Source organism: Thermobia domestica, chromosome 16 (genome assembly GCF_964235325.1).
Source record: "Thermobia domestica chromosome 16, izTheDome1.hap1.1, whole genome shotgun sequence".
In the NCBI taxonomy this organism is placed as follows: Eukaryota; Metazoa; Arthropoda; class Insecta; order Zygentoma; family Lepismatidae; genus Thermobia; species Thermobia domestica.
This window is the reverse complement of record NC_137469.1, coordinates 67,989,623-68,010,977: the sequence shown is the minus strand read 5'-3', so window position 1 is coordinate 68,010,977 and position 21,355 is coordinate 67,989,623. Positions and strand designations below refer to the sequence as shown.

At 36.1% G+C, this 21,355-nt stretch overlaps 1 protein-coding gene across 5 annotated transcripts in view; it reads left to right on the top strand.

The window, feature by feature from the left end:
• Positions 1–21,355, top strand: part of LOC145673132 (cartilage acidic protein 1-like) — a 58,605-nt gene that overhangs the window by 24,336 nt on the left and 12,914 nt on the right. For all 5 annotated transcript variants that reach the window (XM_081742534.1, XM_081742535.1, XM_081742536.1 and 2 more), the window contains exons 5-9: positions 2,084–2,183; positions 5,487–5,632; positions 7,674–7,811; positions 11,477–11,622; positions 13,762–13,987. In XM_081742534.1, the coding sequence (XP_081598660.1) occupies positions 2,084–2,183; positions 5,487–5,632; positions 7,674–7,811; positions 11,477–11,622; positions 13,762–13,987 (756 nt within the window). The remainder of the gene's footprint in view (positions 1–2,083; positions 2,184–5,486; positions 5,633–7,673; positions 7,812–11,476; positions 11,623–13,761; positions 13,988–21,355) is intronic.

Sequence of the window (21,355 nt, the reverse complement as noted above, 5' to 3'; positions counted from 1 at the left end):
GCCCCCCCAATCGCCGCCCATGTTCATGTCAATGTTGAAGGATTTCTGAATTTTACGGTATGTCACAAACCGGTCTCTTTCAATTGTTTCATGCACAGCAACATATTACTGGCAACAACAGACGTGGATAGACAACCTTGAGGAAATTCATCATTGAGAAATATTCGACCACACTGGAATTCGGAAAACCAATTAAATACAGTCCTATTGGATGGTGCATCATCCCAAAATAACAAATGCTTACATAGCACACAACGTCCCTAAAACATCACATTTTGATCCCAATTATCCCATATAGTTCCCGGGATTATCGGGACAATGAGTAGACATCCAGATGGGATAGGGCTCGCAGGAAAATCCCACGCTGGACATACATAGGACCACATTATTCCACGATTTACCAGTGGACATCCCTTTGAAGTCCCGTCGAATATCCCGTTTTCCGGGATATTAGCCGACATCTGAATATCCCGCGAAGGTCCTATGGATGTCCCGGGAGCAAATTCGGATGATCTCTGATGTCCCGTTGTCCATTGCGGATTAGTCTCGGACGTCCCGTGGACGTCTGTGTGCTATGTAGGTGAAGTCGCTTTATGCATTGTTTCGGTGTTGAACTACATTTGAAATCATTAAAAAATCATTGCCCAAAAGTATTCACGAGAAAGTTCCATTTGTCATACAGAAATAAACAAAGAAGCTTGAATAAACAATCAACAATATTTTAAACGTGTAGAAACTTCTATTCTTCCAAATTTTTAATAGCAGAACACTAGCAATACTCAGGGGTGGATCCAAGAGGAAACTTTCTTATTTTATATATAAATAAAACCCATACCAGAGTTTGGAGCTCTTAAAAGTAGCTCTAACTATCAGTATTACAACTCTCTTCCCCCCAGAATTCCGTCCTGGATCCGCCCCAGGCACCACTGTTAGTAGTAGTAGTAAGCAGCTGTTGTATATATGTGTTTGTTATATTAATAGCCAGGGTGTGCAAAAACCATGGTTTTTATTGAAAAAAACAAAAACCCTTTTTTTTTTTTTTGTTTGTTTGTTTGTTTAAATAATTTGCTCTATATATATTTATATCACATGAACAGAAGTAAGTTTGCTTCGCTTTGGTGTTATTATGCAACAACCGGTTATGCTGGAAAGGGTCACATAAGCTTAAAGCGAAATCCAAACCGCTTCTCGGCGTACATTCGAGAAATTGTCCTCCATTTTGACTCGAAACCGGGACTAATTGGCTACAAATGCGATAAGTCTGCCGACTCACTCACGAAGGACTCCTGATAAAAATACCTCGTACTGATCTTTACATACTTGTTAATATGGTTGTCAAGAGTCATTTCAGGAGGAGAAAAAGATTAACACTTGCACAAGTGAAACCATTATACAGAATTACGTATGGACAATTTCAAAATACTGCGGAATACAGAAGAACTAATTTAGTCCAAGCTAGTTTACTAAGACTTTTCTTAGTGCAGGTTAAAGATATATATATATAATGACTTAATTTGCATATCAATAACAAAAGTGAATAAAGATACGAATTATTTGAGTCCACTTTGGCTCTGACCCATTTATACATAAATAGATACCAAAGGTACTTTTGATATCAATGAATGCCCCTCGTGGGGTTTATGACTCCCCCCTCCAAAAAAGTATGTATTTTATCAAGAGTAAACATTATTAAAACGAAACAATATTTAGAATTTTTCTTTGGTTGCAATTGCATAACAATAGCAAATTATATATATATACAAGTTGCTTTTGTAGTATAATCTCTTGGAGTAATAAATGGGAAATTTAGGTCTCAATATAATACGAATAATATACGAGAGTGATACGTGATAAGCCACAAATGTGTGTTCATCAAGACTTTACGAACGCTTACACTTTTACGAACATTTTTCGTTTTTTTTTTCTTTCTTTTTAAACAGCTGGTTTAAACCATCCAACCCTGTTAATAGCCCATATTTTTTTAAAAAATAGTTATTGAAATTTCTTTTAAGTATTACCTATGCATATCCTTTTTATTGTCTAATTGTATAGGTGTTCTGAATTGCAAAAATCTCTTTTACAGGACGCTACGAAGATATTTTGTCAGATCCAATTAACACTGGTGTTGCCAATTTTTATTCTGGTCGGAGTGTAGCTTGCCTTGATCGAACAGGATGTGGAAGGTATGTTGATTTAAGTTGTATTTTGCATGTACTTCTGGCAGTGTACCTGATATTTTTCTAGCGTGTATAAATTACATACGGTAAAAGGAAATTAAAAAAGGCCCTACAGTTCACGAAAGACACAGAGCGTTAAATGATAGCGCTCAGTCCTGAACTCTATTATTCCTGGTTCACTAGATGGAAGTTCACTATTCTCCGTTTTCAAAATATACATTTATCTCACAATAGTAAGTCAGCTCTAAAACTGTGTATTACCAGAACCAAACTCGGGAACTCCTCACGGCTATATAGTTAGAGTACGTGCCTTTGGTGAGGATGGCTAATTCGATTCCAGGTGGGAGCTCATGTATTTCGGATTCCAGATTAAGTTGTATACACGTCTCATATAGCCTCTGTGCTGAACAGGACGCTGAACTCGAACCAACTAGGAATCAAACTTGGGCCCACGCGCTACTACAACCATTCGGCAAGGTGTGGATAGACAGCTAATATTCTTTCGTTTTAGTCTACAATACCAAGTTCCAATTCTGGGGGCTGCAATCGTGCCGCAAATGTTTTCAGGGGTTTTCTTTAATCCCAGCCGCTAAAGGATGGAATGGTAGCTCTAAAAATAAAATTTATCTTGACTCCCTTCCAAAATCATTCCATGGTTTAGTGTTTTGTTACTTTCAGTTGAAAACTGCTTCAGCTGGTCTTACCATAAATACTGTCCAAACTTTTGAAGGGATGTAGTTTAGCCAAGCTGTAAGTCAATGTCTCATATATCCTCGCTGTTGAAAGAGACGCTAAACTATAACCAACTAACGTCTTAAATCATGGCTGCAGAAATAAAATCTGAAACTGGTCGCCGACATTAAATAGCTTGGGAGAAAAATATTTGACCGCAAGTGTAGAACTGAATTTATTCGGGATGAGTACGTATTAAAAGTGTTGAAGGTATCATCTTACTTGATATTCGTCGGAAAAGACTGGAAAATTCTGAAGAAAGAAAACAAAATAATTACATTGGTCTGCCGCAGTCATGTGAATTCCAAAGTGAGATCTTTACGCGTGGTCCCGATTAAATATGAGTTATTTCGCAACGGGATAATATTGTTCTTGCATTTATTTCTGGATAATCACGTTTGATTTGTGCTGAAGATTCATGTAGCTGTAACCAGTGTAAGTTGGGTAAGTTATTTGTAAAAATGTAACGCGTTACAAGTTACGTTACTTTGTTTTAAAATGTAACGCGTTACTTGCCCCAGAGAAGCAATTGTTACCCTACTTCGAAAGTAACGCAAGTAACGGGAAGCTTTGAATATATATATATATATATATATATATATATATATATATATGTGGTGTGACGATATGAGGTAGCACTGTACAAACAAAGGCTGATATTTCTGATATTTAGTGTCTCCCCCGATCTTGCACAGTGCACTTTTACTACACGGATCCATAGTGTAAGTAGTAGGAGTAGGAGTAGGAGTAGTATCTGTAGTAGGAGCGGGTTGGTTGGGTTCTCTTTTCGACATTAAATAGGCAAGTTAAAGACTTGGGGGAGATACTAAATGCCATCCGAAACAAATTATCCGAGATAGATGGTTGATAAAAAGTATTGGAAAGACCTTAATCCAACATTGGATCAATAATTGTTGATAATGGTATGTATGCATTTCAAATATAAATAGCCCTCATCACTACACTCATGTGACCCCAGTTCTCATTCTTGATATCTGAGCATTTGACATTAAGAAATAAACGCTTATACCTTGTTCTGAGAGATCATATGTTTAACCCCTGTAGCTGTAAGAATTCCGAAAAACAAAGATAGTTAAACTAAAATTTACTGTACCTGGATATAACTAGGTAAAATTTACAGTTATGTCTAGGTATAACAAACGGTTTTCTGGAAATATTTTAACAACCGGTTCTAGCGAACTGGCTGAATAGCATCACTGTATATATATATATTATATATATTAACCATTATTCTTAATTATTGATTTATAAGAATAATCATATCCTATAAAATCGTTGACAATATTTTTTACATCGAAGTTTTGACGTTTCGCTGACTAATTCAAAAAACCTACTTATTCAAGTTGAAAGAGCATATCGTAGAACGTAACTATATCATTGTCAAGATAACTAATCACATATTACACCTCCTACTTCTCTGCACTCAATATACATTTCTTTATTTAATCTCTTCAGTAAATGAAATCTCTTTTCTTAATTGCAATTTTTTTTTTTTAATTGCAAGTTCTAAAGTTTCCACAGGTATAAACAGAATAGCACTAAACAAGAATGAAGTATTGAAGAAAGTAATAATATAATACTAATAAGAACACGCATAAACAAATTATTAACATTTGGACAATAGCTTGATCCCAAATTTTTGTGTGGGTGCTATTTCGGTCTACTCTAGAAATTTAACTAAAGAAAAAAAAAAAACTTAACTTTAGATGCTTTCTTAAATTTGTGGGCGAACTCTTAGCTGTTAATAAATATTCCACGGTAGGCCACTTCAGACACTTTGACACTTTTTCTTTAAAGCTGAGGGTAATTTGAAAGCAAAGTATTTTTTCAAATGTTCGAATGGTATAATATTTTCGTTTTCCATCTTTATAAAAACAACACCAACCAAAGTAAACTAGACTAGTGTATTGATTTAGAGCTATAAAATCTAGGACAAAAGCTTGCACTCAGCACATGTGATTTCTCTGAGGTTATACTCGCTTTCTAAAAGCATCAAGTGGCACTAAAATCTTATCTGTTTCTTTGTGTTTCGATGACTGACTGTCGGTCACTGACAGTTCATGCTTCATTCTGAGAATTGTAGCTACTCATCCGAAATGTAACGCAAAAAAGTAACGCAAACTAGGTACGTTACTTAAAAATTTGTAACACGTTACCGTTACAGTTACTTTGGAAAAATGTAACGCGTTACTAGGAATCGTTACTTAAAAAGTAACGCGTTACTTGCGTTACGTTACTTTGTAAGACTAACTGTAACTTCGTGTCTCATAGCCACCGTGCTCAAAAGGGACATTGAACTTCAAAACAAATAATAAACATGTAAAAGAGTTTTAATGAAGATAAATGATATGCATATATGTTTCTAAAGTTTTACACTTCCTACAGTTACAACCAATTGGAAAAATAAAACTCATATTATATTAAAGCTGCAATCTGAAATAAAATATGTCAACAATCTGCATCAAATCCTCTTCATGAAATAAATAAATAAATAATAGAAAAAAAAGTTTTGAATGCGTCTGTCCATGTCAGTTTAAATATGCTTCTTCTTTCCAGATACAGCATATATCTGGCCAATTACTGTCAAGGCGGTGTTGGGCCTCATGCTTTAATTGAAATGGATGCCAAACGGAGTGATGTGAGCCGTGGTGTAATTGCCTTGAAGAACGTAGCTGTAGAAGCAGGAGTGTCGAAGTTAGCAGGTACATACGTTCATTGTTCTGTTGGTGCTTTCGTGAGTGCTTTTGTATATAATTACTTAAGGAATACTTATTTAAATTTTTCACACTCACCTCCATGCATGTTCCCTGAAGACAGATGTTTTAACTCCCGGGATTTCTTCTTCTGGAGTCAAGATTGCTAGTATTTTCACATGTTCCAAGTTCGTACATATTTCAACATTGAATTCTAAGTCAGCTCGATGTGGTCCATCATCTTTGTATTCGTTTATCCATAGGTGCTTTCCGTACTAGTCGTATGCCTAGTCTCTGTGTTATTGCACATGAACCTTCCTTGAAACATCGCAGAAAGTTATTTGATCCTCCGTTATTTTGCACTTCTTAAAGCACTTCGTGATCTTCCTTCTTTTGTTCTTGAAGCAGGTGACCGCTATCATCGGTAAGCGGCACGTCCTCGTGTTTCCAGACCTTTTGGGATTCGTGCATTAGACCTTGTGGATGAATTGACTATAGCTGTGCTGGGCTCGTATCCCTTGGATTTTCTTCCTGTTCCGCCCTGGCAGATTAATCGTCGTAATATATCGTTTCAGTTGACGTGTTCTAGTAAGTCTGCCACTGCTGATCACCAATATCAGCTAGTTTCGCTCTACCTTATACCACAATGCTGACTTTCCGCATTTTTATACGGATAGCTCGAAACAAGAAAGCACTGTTAGCTGTGCGTTTGCCCGTGGCAATGCCTGCTATGGATACCTCATCTCTTCATTTACGTTCATCTTTAGGGCTGGGCTGCTTGGTATTCCTCAAGGCTTAAATAACGCTATGACCCATACTGTTGCCGATATTCTGATTCTGTCTGACTCCAAAAGTGCTCGTACCAACCTTATTAATATTTAGTCACAAACACCTCCTAGTTAAACATATTCTGTTAATATGCCATTCGCTTTTGCTAACTTGTTCCGCTCTCCAATTTTGTTGGCTTCCCAGCCATGTGAATATTTCTGGTTATAAGCAGGCGAATTTTGTGACAAAAGATACAACTGTTCATGGTATTGATTTCTCCCCTGCTTACACTGATTTTTACTAGGTGTTCAATTCACGTCTTCTGCGACAGTGGCAATTGAATTGAGACGTAGCACCTCGCTTAGGAATTTGAATAGGAGTGTAGTTCTTGAATCTACTAACTAGGGCAGCCGCGGCGAAGAAGACTAAACTATAATTTTTTGGCTAAACTTGCTTTTTACTGTGTATATATGGTCTTTTTTTTTATTTTTTAATACCTTCTATTACATGCTGTAACTTGTCTATCGTTTTATACTTGTTGTGGTGTGATTGTGTTCTTTTGCATTTTACTTTTCTTGCTCAATTTTAGTTTTGAACGGGTGCAGATAGACATTGTTGCTGGCACACCCGTATAATTGCTTACCTTTACCCTTTTACCGTTGAGATTCCTTAGATGGGTGTGTCTTCTGTCAAACATACTCAAAATAAAATTATAACTTGGAAGATAATTTAGGTAATTGAGTCTGCAAATAATTTAGAAGATCATTGAAGTAACTGAATCTATAAAATACATTTACTCTTCGTGAATTTGTGTGAATCAGATTTTGTACTCACTTCCGATCACAGAACAGTGTTTCATCAATTTCGAGACTTTATACTTTTTCTTTTTTTTTCTTTTGTTTTTTTTTTTTAAATAACTAAATCCTAATTATTTAAATATATTTAATCAAGCTCTCCACTCGTTTTCTCATTTTCAACACATCACAGCATTGTACAACTCATTTAAAATGTGAATCAAATGTCAGAATATGGAAGTTACATAGATACTATCTAGCAATGTGCTGAGGCTGTTTAAAGAAATCTCTAGGAAATTGATCTCTTTTATAAACGTAAGTATATAGATAATGGAAACTTTTTATCATTTCATTGAGGTAATATGGTTTTTGAAGGTAAAATAGCACAGCAATATTTTTTAGTAAGAAGAATTTTGTATCGACTTTCAAATAAAATATAAGTGGAACTTTTAATTATTTTTTTTCTTTTTCGTGTTACATTTAAACAGGAGGCAGAGGTCTCGCCGTCGGACCAATTTTTAGTAATTCTGGTTTGACTGATATATTCTGTGTTAACGAGCATGGTCCAAACTTCCTCTTCAGGAACAAAGGAGATGGTACTTTTGAGGAAGTAGCCAATGAATCAGGTATTTGACACTATTGTAGAATTTTCTTATTAAAGAGTTTCACTTGAGTATTTCACTACCATAAATTAGTATCGTCGTTTAAGGTTTTGTTTTTTTTCCTTGATGAGAACACGGTGGCTTAATGACATAGCACTCACTTCCGGTGCAGAGAATGCCAGCTTATGTGAGTTTGAGATGTACAGCGTCGCATTTAAGGCTTTATTCGGGGTTCTTTCACTTTCCTATTTCACCAGTTCTTACATTAAGGGGCGCGGTGGCTCAGTAGTAGAGCGTTCACCTCCGGTGCTTGGGGGTCCTGGTTTGATCCCAGCTCGCGCTGTGTAGACTTTGTGGTGAACAAACACCGTGCTCGTGGGTTTTCTCGGGGTTTTCCCCTTTCCTCCCATTTTCTTCATTCCGCCATTTCACTCATTTCTCGTCATCACCGTCTCCTTTAGCCTAGCCGACATAACCGTGGGACGTAAAACTTAGATTTGATTGATTTTTTCCTCTTTACCATAGTCTACTTCTATCATGTAATTTATTTTTATCCTTTTACTACAATCGATCTTAGACATTCAATTTATTTTTGCCCTGTTTATCACAGTTGACCTTAGTCATTGAATTTACGAGTATTTTTGGCTTGCATACCACAGAATGCGTTTTGCCTAACTCGTTTAAATTACAACTAATTTAAATTTAAATTTCAAGAATTAGTTTACTTTTTGTTCTCCTTACCATGGACGGTGTTTAGCATTGTTCTGCGGACGTGGATTTGCATAGTTTAATTCATTCTTGCCCTGTGTAGCACCGTTTCCTTAATTATTTAATTTATATTGTCCTACATACCATAGATGACTTTAGTAATCTAATTGATTTTATCGTGCGTATCATGGAGATGGATGATTAATACAAGTAAATGATGTTGGAAGAGTTAGTGGAATGAGAATGTGAAAGGAAACGGGAGTACCCCGAGAAAACCCACAAGCGATTTCAGGCATTTATTTTTATTTTATGATGCTTACCATAGATAGTCGTAGTTCTTGAATTTGTTTTAGTACGTACATCGATTAGTTGTGAATAGTACGTACATCGATTACCTTAGTCATTTATTTTTGTCTAAAACTGAAATTGTTTAATTTATTTTACCCTACATACCACAGCCGACCTTAGTTGTTTAATTATTTCCCCTGTATACAATGGACGTAATTAAACGTTTTTTTTGTTCTACATGCAATAGACAGCCTAGTGGTTTATTAAGAATTTCGTTACTTAGTCTGTATTATTATTATTATTATTATTATTATTATTATTATTATTATTATTATTATTATTATTATTATTATTATTATTATTATTATTATCGCCAGAGAAATCTGATTAAATACATTATTAAAGCAAATTGATATATTCTAATGAGCAAAATGAGTTGATAATGAAGTAACAATCACGTGTATCCCACATGAAGTGTTTGGTTTGTATGGCGTGACATTTTCTCAATATTGAAACCAAAAGTGGTACTTCCAGTTTTAGTAGAGAGATTAGAAATGAAATGAAATGAAATCTTTAAGTTTAACGTCCCACGGTTATGCCGGTTAGGCTAAAGGAGAAGGTGATGATGAGAGATGAGTGAAATGGTGGAATGAGGAAACGGGAGAACCCCGAGAAAACCCACGAGCACGGTGTGTGTCCACCACAAAGTCCACACGGTGCGAGCTGGGATCGAACCAGGGACCTCAAGCACCGGAGGTGAACGCTCTATAGAGAGGTTACAGTAGAGATGGAGTATGTTCTTCGACGATTAGGTGATTGCAGAAAATCGTTTCTCGCTCTATTACCGTTTATACTCTATGGTGATCAACGTTAAAACCGAAAGTAATTGATTTCTTCCATTTCTGGTTTGAAAAATGAAATGAAATGAAATCTTTCAATTTAGTGTCCCATAATTATATCCTTTAGCTAATCAGATTAGAGACGAATGATTAAGGCAAGTGAATGATGATCGAAGAATTGGTGGAATGAGAATGTGGTAGGAGATGGGAGTATCCCGAGAAAATCCACATACACTATGTTGTACACCATAAACTTACTTGATCGGGAATTGAACTAGGGACCCAATGCACCAGACGTAAGCGCTCTACCACTGAGCCACCGTGCTTTCCAAAGGTTAAGTTTATTCAAGGGAATTGAATGGAAACACTAATTCCCAAATTTCACTTAATAACTTCCTTCCAAAGATGTCACTGTTACACGTTGTATACAGTTGGAAAGGCCATTCTATCACTTCTTAAATGCGCTATGTCTTGCCTTTGTAGAGCAACTATGAGCTGACCAATAAGCAACATAAGATCGAAAATTGTTTACCTGTTGCTTTCAAACCCTTGAGAATAGGATCCATGTTTATATGAACTTTTTTGCTTAGAATTACTCACACTGCCGTTTTCCGAGGTACAGTATTGACACTTCCTTCCGCGACACCGTGTATCTATACTTATATATGAAATGTCTCTCTCTTTGTATTTGTATGTGTCGTCAGATTTTCGCATAGAAAGAAATGATCTAGAACCAGCAAACATGATACACAGGTAGATCTTCACTAAATCTAATTCTGTGCAAAGCCCTTTTTCGCCTCGGGTGTCAGATTTAAGAGTGTGACAAAAATTTATACGAAAACGTAAGAACGTTTCTCGAAGTTGATAAGAACGCCTTGCGTGTATGCAACCCCATGACGTCATGATTATACGGACCTACATAACAGCAAAGGATAAACATTGGAAAATGGAGTAAATCATTTTTTCGTCTCTTATATTTTGAATTAAATAGTCGACAACGATGAGTGCTTATGGCTAATATACGTATAATATAATTGTGTGAGAGAAGAGAGTTGTGAGCCCCAAGAGTAAATTCCATCTTAAGCCTTATTCATCTATTCATACAGGAAGTGGTAGATTTTTGTTGGTCCTCATAGAGCGAGATCAACAATAAGTAGCGAGAGAATCTTTTTAATGTTGTTTCAGGATCAGAAAAATATACTCCAGCTCCATTCTTTTTTATCCTGTTAACAGAAGTGATGGAAATCTGTTGCAGCATCAATTTTTTTTTGTTAGTCCCTTTAGGGCGAAAATGATATTAGGTAACGAATAGAGTCCCTTTCTAATCAAAAGTTTCGTGTCCCATCCCATGTTTGCCACTCTTTATTTCAATTACTAGCCATTATTGGCTACGAAAGAACCACTAGTAGTGTTTCTCTTCTCATTCGTAGTGGAAAGCTATTGTATATTAATATTCTTTTCTTTGGAATATATGGTTTTGCGTTTGATTCCTAATCCCCATTAGCTTGTAGAATATAAAAATGATACGTAAAACTCATAACCATGTCAGGATTGTTCTCAAAATAAATTAGTTATAATACAAATTTAAGATATTTGGAGAAGCATGAGATTTCACATTAAATATACATCTTTATGGCAATGAAACATTCAGCTGGCTTTGTTTTATCGATTCATGAAAGGTAATATTCATTTGAGAAGGAAAACAACAGAGAATTAATCTAAGAATTTAAGAATTTGTGGTCATCAACAAAAGTAAATTGTATGTTTCATTTTGTGTATATATGTTTGTGGCAGACTTTATATCCTAGTAGATACTTACCGTTTTGTTTTTAATTTTTTTTTTAAATTTTAAAGGCATGTCTGATCCATATGAACATGGTCGCGGTTTAGTATTGGCAGATTTCAACGGAAATGGAACAATTGATATTGCGTACGGGAATTGGAATGGACCTCATCGACTTTGTATGCACACAATTGTTAATGGAAAATCTCATTTTAGGGTTTGTATTCTATACTATTTGTTTTAGATACCGTATTATTATTTTCCTGCGTCTTTCATAATGCTTTGGTTTGTACAAATTTCTTCATATGAAAGATATTAAAAGTAGCAGTGATAGTTGGTCGCATAAAACGATATCTACTTTTGCATAATGGTACGATTTGATCCTTGTTGCCGCTACCAAGACAGTATGGCGGTATTCTTGATTTCATTTTTTAAGTAGACATACTGTGCTTGTAAGCAGCACGCCATACCTACAATGTTGCTTATGAGATTCTAGTCTTCTGGAGGCGAAGAAAAAAAAATGATTGGATGTGCAACACACTCGAAATTGCTAGGCTGTTCTGTTCTGGAGTAGCCGACCAACGAAATTCAAAACTTATTGTTCATCAATAACAAATCGAACGCCGCTGTAATAGTGAGTTGCTCTGATGGCAGTAGTGAGTAGCCATATGACCGAGGATCGAAGTCGTACTTTATTCTGAAGGAAGAGTTTGTAAAGTTTTGGAATCGTTATTAATCTGCATATTCCCAATGATAGCGAAACGATTTAGTGCTTTTAAATATTTTGGATAACGATCGTATTTCGAGCAGATATTTCGGATTTTGGTTGTCCATTATCAGTGGAATAATAATAATAATTATATATATTATTATATCATAATATATATATCATTGCGAAATGCAGATTAGTAACTTTGAAGTTAATTTTAATAAATTTTCCTTGCGTTCTATAAGCAAATGGGTTAATGTAGGTACAAAAAAATCATGTCGCATCAAGAGATTTGTGGATTTGTGTTATATTATGATTTCAAAACTAACAAATTTACATACACGCTTATATAAGAGCTTGTACTCCTCCTGGATCCTTGTGTAAGCTGAAAGTTGGAAATACGAAGATTATTGAGGAGCTGAAAGTAAAAGTAAAGAAGATGATTGGTACACTTTTATTTTTCAGAAAAGAAACTTGTAGTGATATATCTTATCACACTTATAAAAGTATTTAGTGTGCATTAGAGACGACAAAAGTTAGATGAAAGGATACGAACATTGTGTTATTCTATTTTAAATAAAATGGTCATTAAATTATTTATTTACTTTACATGACCAGCCAGTATATAAAATATCTTAGCAGTTGGTGATTCCTGCAAATGAAGTTCAAAATTTTTTCCATTTATGTATACAGTATATATATTGCATGAGAAATGGAGGAAACAATTGATTTCTGTCTCACACTATACCCTTTATAATTGCGAATTTAATTTGAATTTCATTTGTTCTTTGTTATAAACTAAGCAGACAACTCAAAAAAATAAATTTTCAATCTGACAATAATGTAAAAGTTATTGGTTTTAATCATTACATAAATAGAAATAGTTTGAGTAAAAGCAATCACTGTGTACTTTTCTCGAACCCTCAGAGTTCTTATTTAACAAGAATGCATACAGCGTATCGAATGAATAATTTTAGTTTTGAGCCAAAAATCAGTTAACTTTGAGTTCCTTGGTAGGTTAAGCAGCTCTTCCTGAGGATAAATAATGCAGGTTTATGACAGGTAATATAATAAACAGACGAACTAAGAAACTGAAGTACCGGCAATATTCAAACTCAATAGAACCACATTCATTTACAACACAGTTTCTACCTGTAACTGTATCTAGAAATAACCTCTGTACTTTCTTCATCTATCTTTTATTTTGTGCCTTCAAATATAATCTAGAATCTTATCTCTGTACTGCTAGAGAATAACAGTTATCAAATAACTGTACAGGACATAACTACAGTTAATTTAAACAAACCTGATCACTAAAACAACATAATATAGAAGAGAACAACTTGCATGTATAACTTCTAGTTCTACCTTCTAACCTTTAATAATAAATTCTACTATAAACACATGTGCAATGTATTGCTAACATTCCTGCCCATTAACAATGAGTTGTAAGCTTTAATAGAAAATGAACCCCAATAATGGTTCACGCGCCCAGTAATGACCTATGAAATTATTGTGAAGTAAAAATTATTGAAGACATAGTTGGTTGTTTTTTTCTCAAATTAATGTAATGAATGTCCTCTTATGCCAATTACCTATTAATGAAGTGAAAACAGTATTATATGGTGGCGTCTATCGCAATTGCAGAATATAGCTGTAGGTACAGAATTCGAAGAGCCCTCTCCCTTGAGGTCCCTTGTGGCTGGCGATTTCGATAACGATGGAAATATTGAGTTGTTCTTTAACAATATGGCGTTTCAAGGGCCGGCGCCCAATCGCTTTTTCCGGATTGTTAGAGGCGACCCGAATCAGGACCCAGCTATCGTCGAGCTTCCGTCCGGAAAGGCTTTGGAACCTCTGGGAAAGGGAACAGGTAAGTCTGCTGGCATTCAGCAAGTAGTTAATATTTGTTATGCCTGTTTTACTTGTAATTTGTATAACTTAGTATTTAAGAAACCCAAATGTTCATCGGCACAGGAACCAAAGCTCATCAATTGTTAGAGTAGTCAGAATGATTAGTACCTACATCAGTATGATTATCGCTTATACTATTCCTTATACCCTTATGTTATCTTTCTGTTATCTAAGATCTCTTTGCCACTTATTTCTTAATTACAGTTTCTATACACTCCGCTTTTATTTCTCATGCGAGCAATATTTTATTCCCTGTTAGAGGTCTGTTTTGTTATTTGTATGATATTCGGTATGTTGTAGTTACCATGAAAATCCGCATTGTGTAACTTCCATTTATCCATTTGTCATAATACGTTAGTGATTTCATTTTTTAAGTAACTTAAACCCGTATAAACTGAAACTATTTTACTTAGAGATGAATTAAATTAAATTTCTATTCAAAAATCCCACGATTATGCACCGATGCTAAGGGAACGGTGAGATGATAATGAATGAAATGGTGGAGTGAAGAAAGTGGGAGGAAACGTAAGAACTCCACGAAAACCCACGCATATGGTGTTTGTGCACTACAAACCTTACTTGACGCATGCTGCATCGAACCAGGAGTTCCACGTCATACCACCGAGCCATTGCGGCCCTGCTATTTTACCTTAGTTTTAAGAAGAAAGAAAAAAAAAAACTTTAGTTCCACATCATTTACGAGTATTTTCCTGTAATACATTATAAGGGTATTTTGGGAAGATGCCCCTCACGTAGATCATTATCTATAAAAGATATACAACTTGTGTCCCAAAAATCATGATTTTTTGTCGTGACCCAAGAGGTCGCAGCACGTTCAGACGTGTTGACTTATGGTAGGCGGGACCCTCAGCTTTGCAGAGCACCCTAGTCAGTCCGTTCCGAGCATCAGTGGCGTCAGAATTGCTGATTTAGTGCACCTGTTTAAGATCATGATAATGGCGGATACTTTCGAACAACATTGGGCAATCAAGTTCTGCACAGAACTTGACAAAACGTAGCAGAAACTCATGAACTGCATTAACAAACATACAGAGTGTCTGCTGTTTTGTATGTGCAAGGTGCAAGGTGGATTAAGAAGTTTAAGGGGGAGTCCAGGAGAGTTGAACGATGACCTCCGCTCTGGACGCCCAACAAGCCGAACTGGTGAAAATGTGATTCATGTGTGTGAGTTGTTGAATGCTGACCATCGAATGAGTGTTCAGCTGTTGGCTGGCACTCTGAACATTTCGAAAATCATTGTGCAGCGCATCATTACGGAAGAATTGAACATGTGAAAGAGTGCGCTAAACTTGTCTCCAAATTGTTGATAGAAGAGCAAAAGCCAGTCGAGTGTTGATCGCGAGTGAACTGAAGGAACGTGTGGAAATTGAATCGGATTATTTAAACGTTATTATTACTGGTAATGAAACGTAGACATTTTAATACGACCCAGAGACAAAGCGCCAGAGTGCCAAATGACACACCCGGCGTTCCCGAAACAGAAGAAGGGTAGGATGAGCAAATCCAAATTGAAGACAATATTGATTGTCTTTTTCGATGGTAAGGGTGTGGTTCACAAAGAGTTTGTACCTTAAGGACAGATCGTTACTGCTGCCTACGTGGCTGTTCTGGAAAGATTGTGGAAGAGAGTCATCCGCGTGCGAAAAGACATCGCCGCTACCTTGTTGCTGCATCACTACAGTACGTCCAGCCACACATCTCGGCGCATTCGTGAGTTCCTGGCAAAGCATAACGTGACAACGGTGCCGCAGCCATCCTGCAGTCGAACTCGCTCGGCCGACCTTTTGTGGCTCCCTAAGATCAAGAAAGTACTCAAAGGACGCCGTTTTAACAGCATTGAGGTTATATAAGCGGCTAGGAAAACAGCTTTAAAAGAGATTCCCGTCGAGGCTTTCGAAGAGGCGTGCCAGGCATGGAAGAGTCCGTGGAAAAAAATGTGTAGAGGCTCATGAACAATACTTGAAGAATATTAACCCTTTGTATATACCTTGTTAATAATGGAGTCCACCCTGGAAACGCGGGTATGAGAAATAACAAGGAAAATCCCGGCAAAATGTGTAGAGGCTCATGGACAATACTTGAAGAATATTAACCCTTTGTATATACCTTGTTAAAATGGAGTCCACCATGGAAACGCGGGTATGAGAAATAACAAGGAAAATCCCGGCAAAATGTGTAGAGGCTCATGGACAATACTTGAAGAATATTAACCCTTTGTATATACCTTGTTAAAATGGAGTCCACCATGGAAACGCGGGTATGAGAAATAACAAGGAAAATCCCGGCAAAATGTGTAGAGGCTCATGGACAATACTTGAAGAATATTAACCCTTTGTATATACCTTGTTAAAATGGAGTCCACCATGGAAACGCGGGTATGAGAAATAACAAGGAAAATCCCGGCAAAATGTGTAGAGGCTCATGGACAATACTTGAAGAATATTAACCCTTTGTATATACCTTGTTAAAATGGAGTCCACCATGGAAACGCGGGTATGAGAAATAACAAGGAAAATCCCGGCAAAATGTGTAGAGGCTCATGGACAATACTTGAAGAATATTAACCCTTTGTATATACCTTGTTAAAATGGAGTCCACCATGGAAACGCGGGTATGAGAAATAACAAGGAAAATCCCGGCAAAATGTGTAGAGGCTCATGGACAATACTTGAAGAATATTAACCCTTTGTATATACCTTGTTAAAATGGAGTCCACCATGGAAACGCGGGTATGAGAAATAACAAGGAAAATCCCGGCAAAATGTGTAGAGGCTCATGGACAATACTTGAAGAATATTAACCCTTTGTATATACCTTGTTAAAATGGAGTCCACCATGGAAACGCGGGTATGAGAAATAACAAGGAAAATCCCGGCAAAATGTGTAGAGGCTCATGGACAATACTTGAATATTAACCCTTTGTACATATCTTGTTAATATTGGAACCCACCTTGGAAATGTGAGAATGAGGAATATCAAGGAAAATCCCGGCAAAGAACACCATCACAGGATTCCCGGGTGAAGGACGGATGACAAGGTTCTTCCCATGAACGGACACCATTTCTAGATAGAAATGTGTGAAAAATAATATGGAACTTTCTCGTAATAAGCACCAGATATAAGTTTTACGTGGTTCTTCCAATACTTCCCGCATCAGTTTTATAGAAAACTGAAGTGAATAAGGTTTTCGAGTACAAACACCAAATTTGGAGCATCAAATATGATAGAAAAATAAAATGAAAATTTAGCATACACATGTACCGTATTATCATGGAAAAATTGTGAGTAAGAATCAAACTAGGGCAACTTATACTTAACACAAATCTGTTTAATAGAACTTGTTACTATTAAGCATACTTAGAAGAGAATGTGAGACACAAATATAATATAATAGAAAAGTGTACTTTCACTGTACCTGTTAAATAGTATATCCTTTTGCTGTACAGAAATAGACGATCACGTCTATACATGTTGTTCCTTTAAAATCCAGCTATGCTGTGCGTTGTCCAATTCGCGCGCAACAGCAAGCGTGCTACTGTCTTGAACCTAGAGCGTTTTTATAAAGAAACGTACTATCCACTACCTCAGATGTTAAAAAAGTTTTTATTCTTGGGTTACCTGCAAGCGGGCTCTTGTCTATTACAATTCGCTTACTCTCAGCAAGCTGTCTGAGATACTAATTCCGGCAACTATCCCACATTCTTAGAGATAACAAAGAACGGTGTATTTATTGTATTCTATGAATGTAGAAGTGAGAAAAGCTTTCCACTGCACAGCACATTGTGCCAATAAGTCCACTTCACCAAACACAGAATGTCCAAAATAATGAAAAATAAAATTACAGTATTACAACCAGGAGCGTCATTTCAGATTGCTTGGGAGGGGGGGGGGAGACCCCTTGATATTAGTAAAATTTCGCGTTTCTCACTGATTTACTACTATTCTATTGATAAAATTATATACATCTCAAACTCAGGGGGGGACAAATGCCCCTCCCTGCCCCCCTAAATGACGCCCCTGATTACAACAGATATGTTTTAATCCTTCAGCGCATTTAAAATTTACTTATATTTCTTAAAGTAGCAAATATCCTACGCGTCACTACGGACAGTAGCTTTCGTTCCTTCTTCCGCATTTTTCATTTAGAATTCGACTGGACTCGAAATCTCGCACCACGCGAAATCTCGAAATCTCGAAATTCGAACACCTCGTATTGGCATCTTGGTAAACTACTACCACGCTCTTTTCTTCCATTCCATATCAAGCATTATTTTAAATGAAAAGTCCAAATACCAAATTTCGTGTGTCAAATCTTAAAATTGTTGTTGATACTTTAAAACAACAAATGTATTCACTGCTCAAATTACTTAAACCAAGCCAAATGAAGAAACTAGATATATATGTATTATCCTCTTACGTACTATATTGTGTCTTATGGCATGTACAATAAATAGTTGCATTCGTTAGCACTTCTTTATTATTAATCTGTGCCCAATACACGTCTTAATTATCACAATAATTCTTTATCATACCTCTGCTGTTATACCTTTATTATCCGCAATATCTTCATAAGAACTCATATCGTAAAGTCAACTTATATATCCGTCGTAATTCTATATCTTATTTGCACAGACTATCTCCAGTAACTACATATCAAACATTCTCATATATGAGCACTTTTAGCCCATTTCTATGTCCAACAACTCTCCCTTCCAAATAAAGCATCATCATACGAAGAATACAACACATTCTCACATAAACTCAATCTGCACCTCATTCTAATTACAAATCAATAGCACCGGTAATCAACCGAACGTAATAAACTAATGTCAAAAGCCCTTCCATAAATATTTTTACCAATTGTGAGCACTTTTAGCCCACTTCTATTGTAACGTTATTTACTTTCGTTACATTCCCTGATTCAAATATACTTTGAATATTTATGAAGTCCACGAGACTACAATGAATTACACCACAGTTATGCACTTTTGGATATGTATATTTTTTAACATATACCGGATTTGCTACATTAAAATAATATACGTTCAATTCTAACAATATGGTTTTTCGTTCTATATATTTCTACATTACCATATCAACCAGATAAACAAGTTGTCATAGCAACGAAAACAAGAAAAATCTCGATGTAATACAAAATATTTAAATTATTTCTTTATATACTTTCTTCTTCTTCCTCTTAATAGCTTGTGCCTTTTAAATAGCACTTTTGCCCGTAAATAGAAACGACACTTAGAAGTACAAACGAAATGTACATTATCGTACTATTTCAACAGGAGTGCGGTGAGGGTTGCAGTTACAATTATAGTCGCAACCCTTACCGCTTTTTCTTTCGACCTGTTTTCCTTCCTTCTGCGACAAATATTAAAAAACACTTAAACACAAATGAAAAGTCTACATACCAAATGTCATGTCTCTAACCTTATGGGATTCCGATATATGGAGATCTTATTGTAGCAATTGTAACCCTCTTCCCCGTTGAATTAAAAAAAAAAACTGTCGTGGTGGTACTTTACGTCACAAATCTTACATACCGTCCAAATTTCAAGGGTGTCGCTTACGAGTTTGGGCTAGGCGTTGATCAGTCAGTCAGCCATATACAGGATCTTTTAAAAGTCCTGGGCCATAGGCCAACTACGTTATGAATAAAAATACGAAAGAATAGAGAGAGAGGAAAGTTGTCGGAAATATGTGATTTTCAATCTAAAATGGTGGAATTTTTCCAATCATTCCAGTTGGTTGGGCTCCACACTGGTAAGGCGTCCTATGTTAAATGAAAAAACAACATTTTTAGTTCAGCAAACTATTCAAACAAAACGGGAAACTTGCATATTGTTATGTGAGGGAACCTAAAACACCTCGAATCAGTTTCCCAATGATGGTGTATTGTTAACATGGTGAGGGCCTAAAGCAGCGTTTCCCAACCGGTGTGCCGCGGCACACTGGAGTGCCGTGAATGGGCCGCTGGTGTGCCGCGGGGAAATCGAAACAAAATTATTAATTCTATAAAAATCAAATTGCAAGACATAAGGGAAAATGTATATTTGTATTTCACATTACTATAAACCTCTACTATGAATCTACAATTTTAAGTTTCATACCATGTTACTCTTGTGTACAATTTTAATGTTGAAAAAAGTATTTATTCATTGTTGTGACTATTGTTGCTCCTTTATTGTTGCAGACTGTTTCGTAACTTTCGACAAAGTAAACATGCATACAAATTACCTACATTTGTGTCTTAAAGCTCAAGAGATTTGTTTATCCGTTCGTTATTTAGTTATCTATCTTCTTAGTGAAAGGTTGGATACAGTTTTCGAAAAAGAAAGCGTAGTTTTGCAAACCTGAGTCCAATATTTCATTGAATTGTTTTCTATTTTTAAATTAGAGTGAAAAGTAAGCATAATGATTAACCACGGGGGAAAACCAGTGATCGAGCTTTCTTTCCTGTGAGAAGGAGATCAGTAATCACAGAAAAAAATACCACGGTATTTTATATTTACAAATAATATCTATGAGTGTGCCGCGAGAATTCAAGTTACACCCGTAGTGTGCCGCAAGTTGAAAAAGGTTGGTAAACGCTGGCCTAAAGGAACGGTTTACAGAACTGACAACCTTGCGTTTTCATTTAATAACATCTTAATCAATGTGGAGCCTGTAAATGGATGGTACAATCGGAAAAAATCCGCCAGTTTAGATTGAAAAGCAGTTGTTCCCAACAACTTTCTATTTTTTTTTTTTTTTTTTTTTTCGCATCTTTATTTATAACGGAGTTGGTTGGTATACTTAGTATTATAGAAATATACATTAACTATATATTGTATGCCAAGCAAAATAAATTGTACTGTTTGCCCATTCGGCTGACCTCGAGTTGGCAGAGTGCCAAGGAGAGTCTATCTTAATGAAAGGAAAGAAGTGTAAAAAAGAAGCAGCAGCAAGAAGGCGTTGTTTATTCGCGTCGGCGGTAAAGGTGGCTGTTGTGGCTCTTTAAACAGTATTACCAACCCGTCACAGTAAATCTATTCCTGATAAGATTTTATAAATAATAATATAAGAATGAAATCAAAGTGGGCCTACATCACTGAAAGCACGATAATCGGTTATTATTGTCCGTAGAAAAATAGAGTAATCCAAAATTTGGAGGAGGGGATAAGCACAATATTTTGCCAAAAATGTTACTATCACTGGTTGACTGTATTGGCTCCATCATAATATACACAAAACGACGCACGTACACATACACACACACGCGCGCGCGTTCACGCAAGCATAAACACGAAACAGGTAA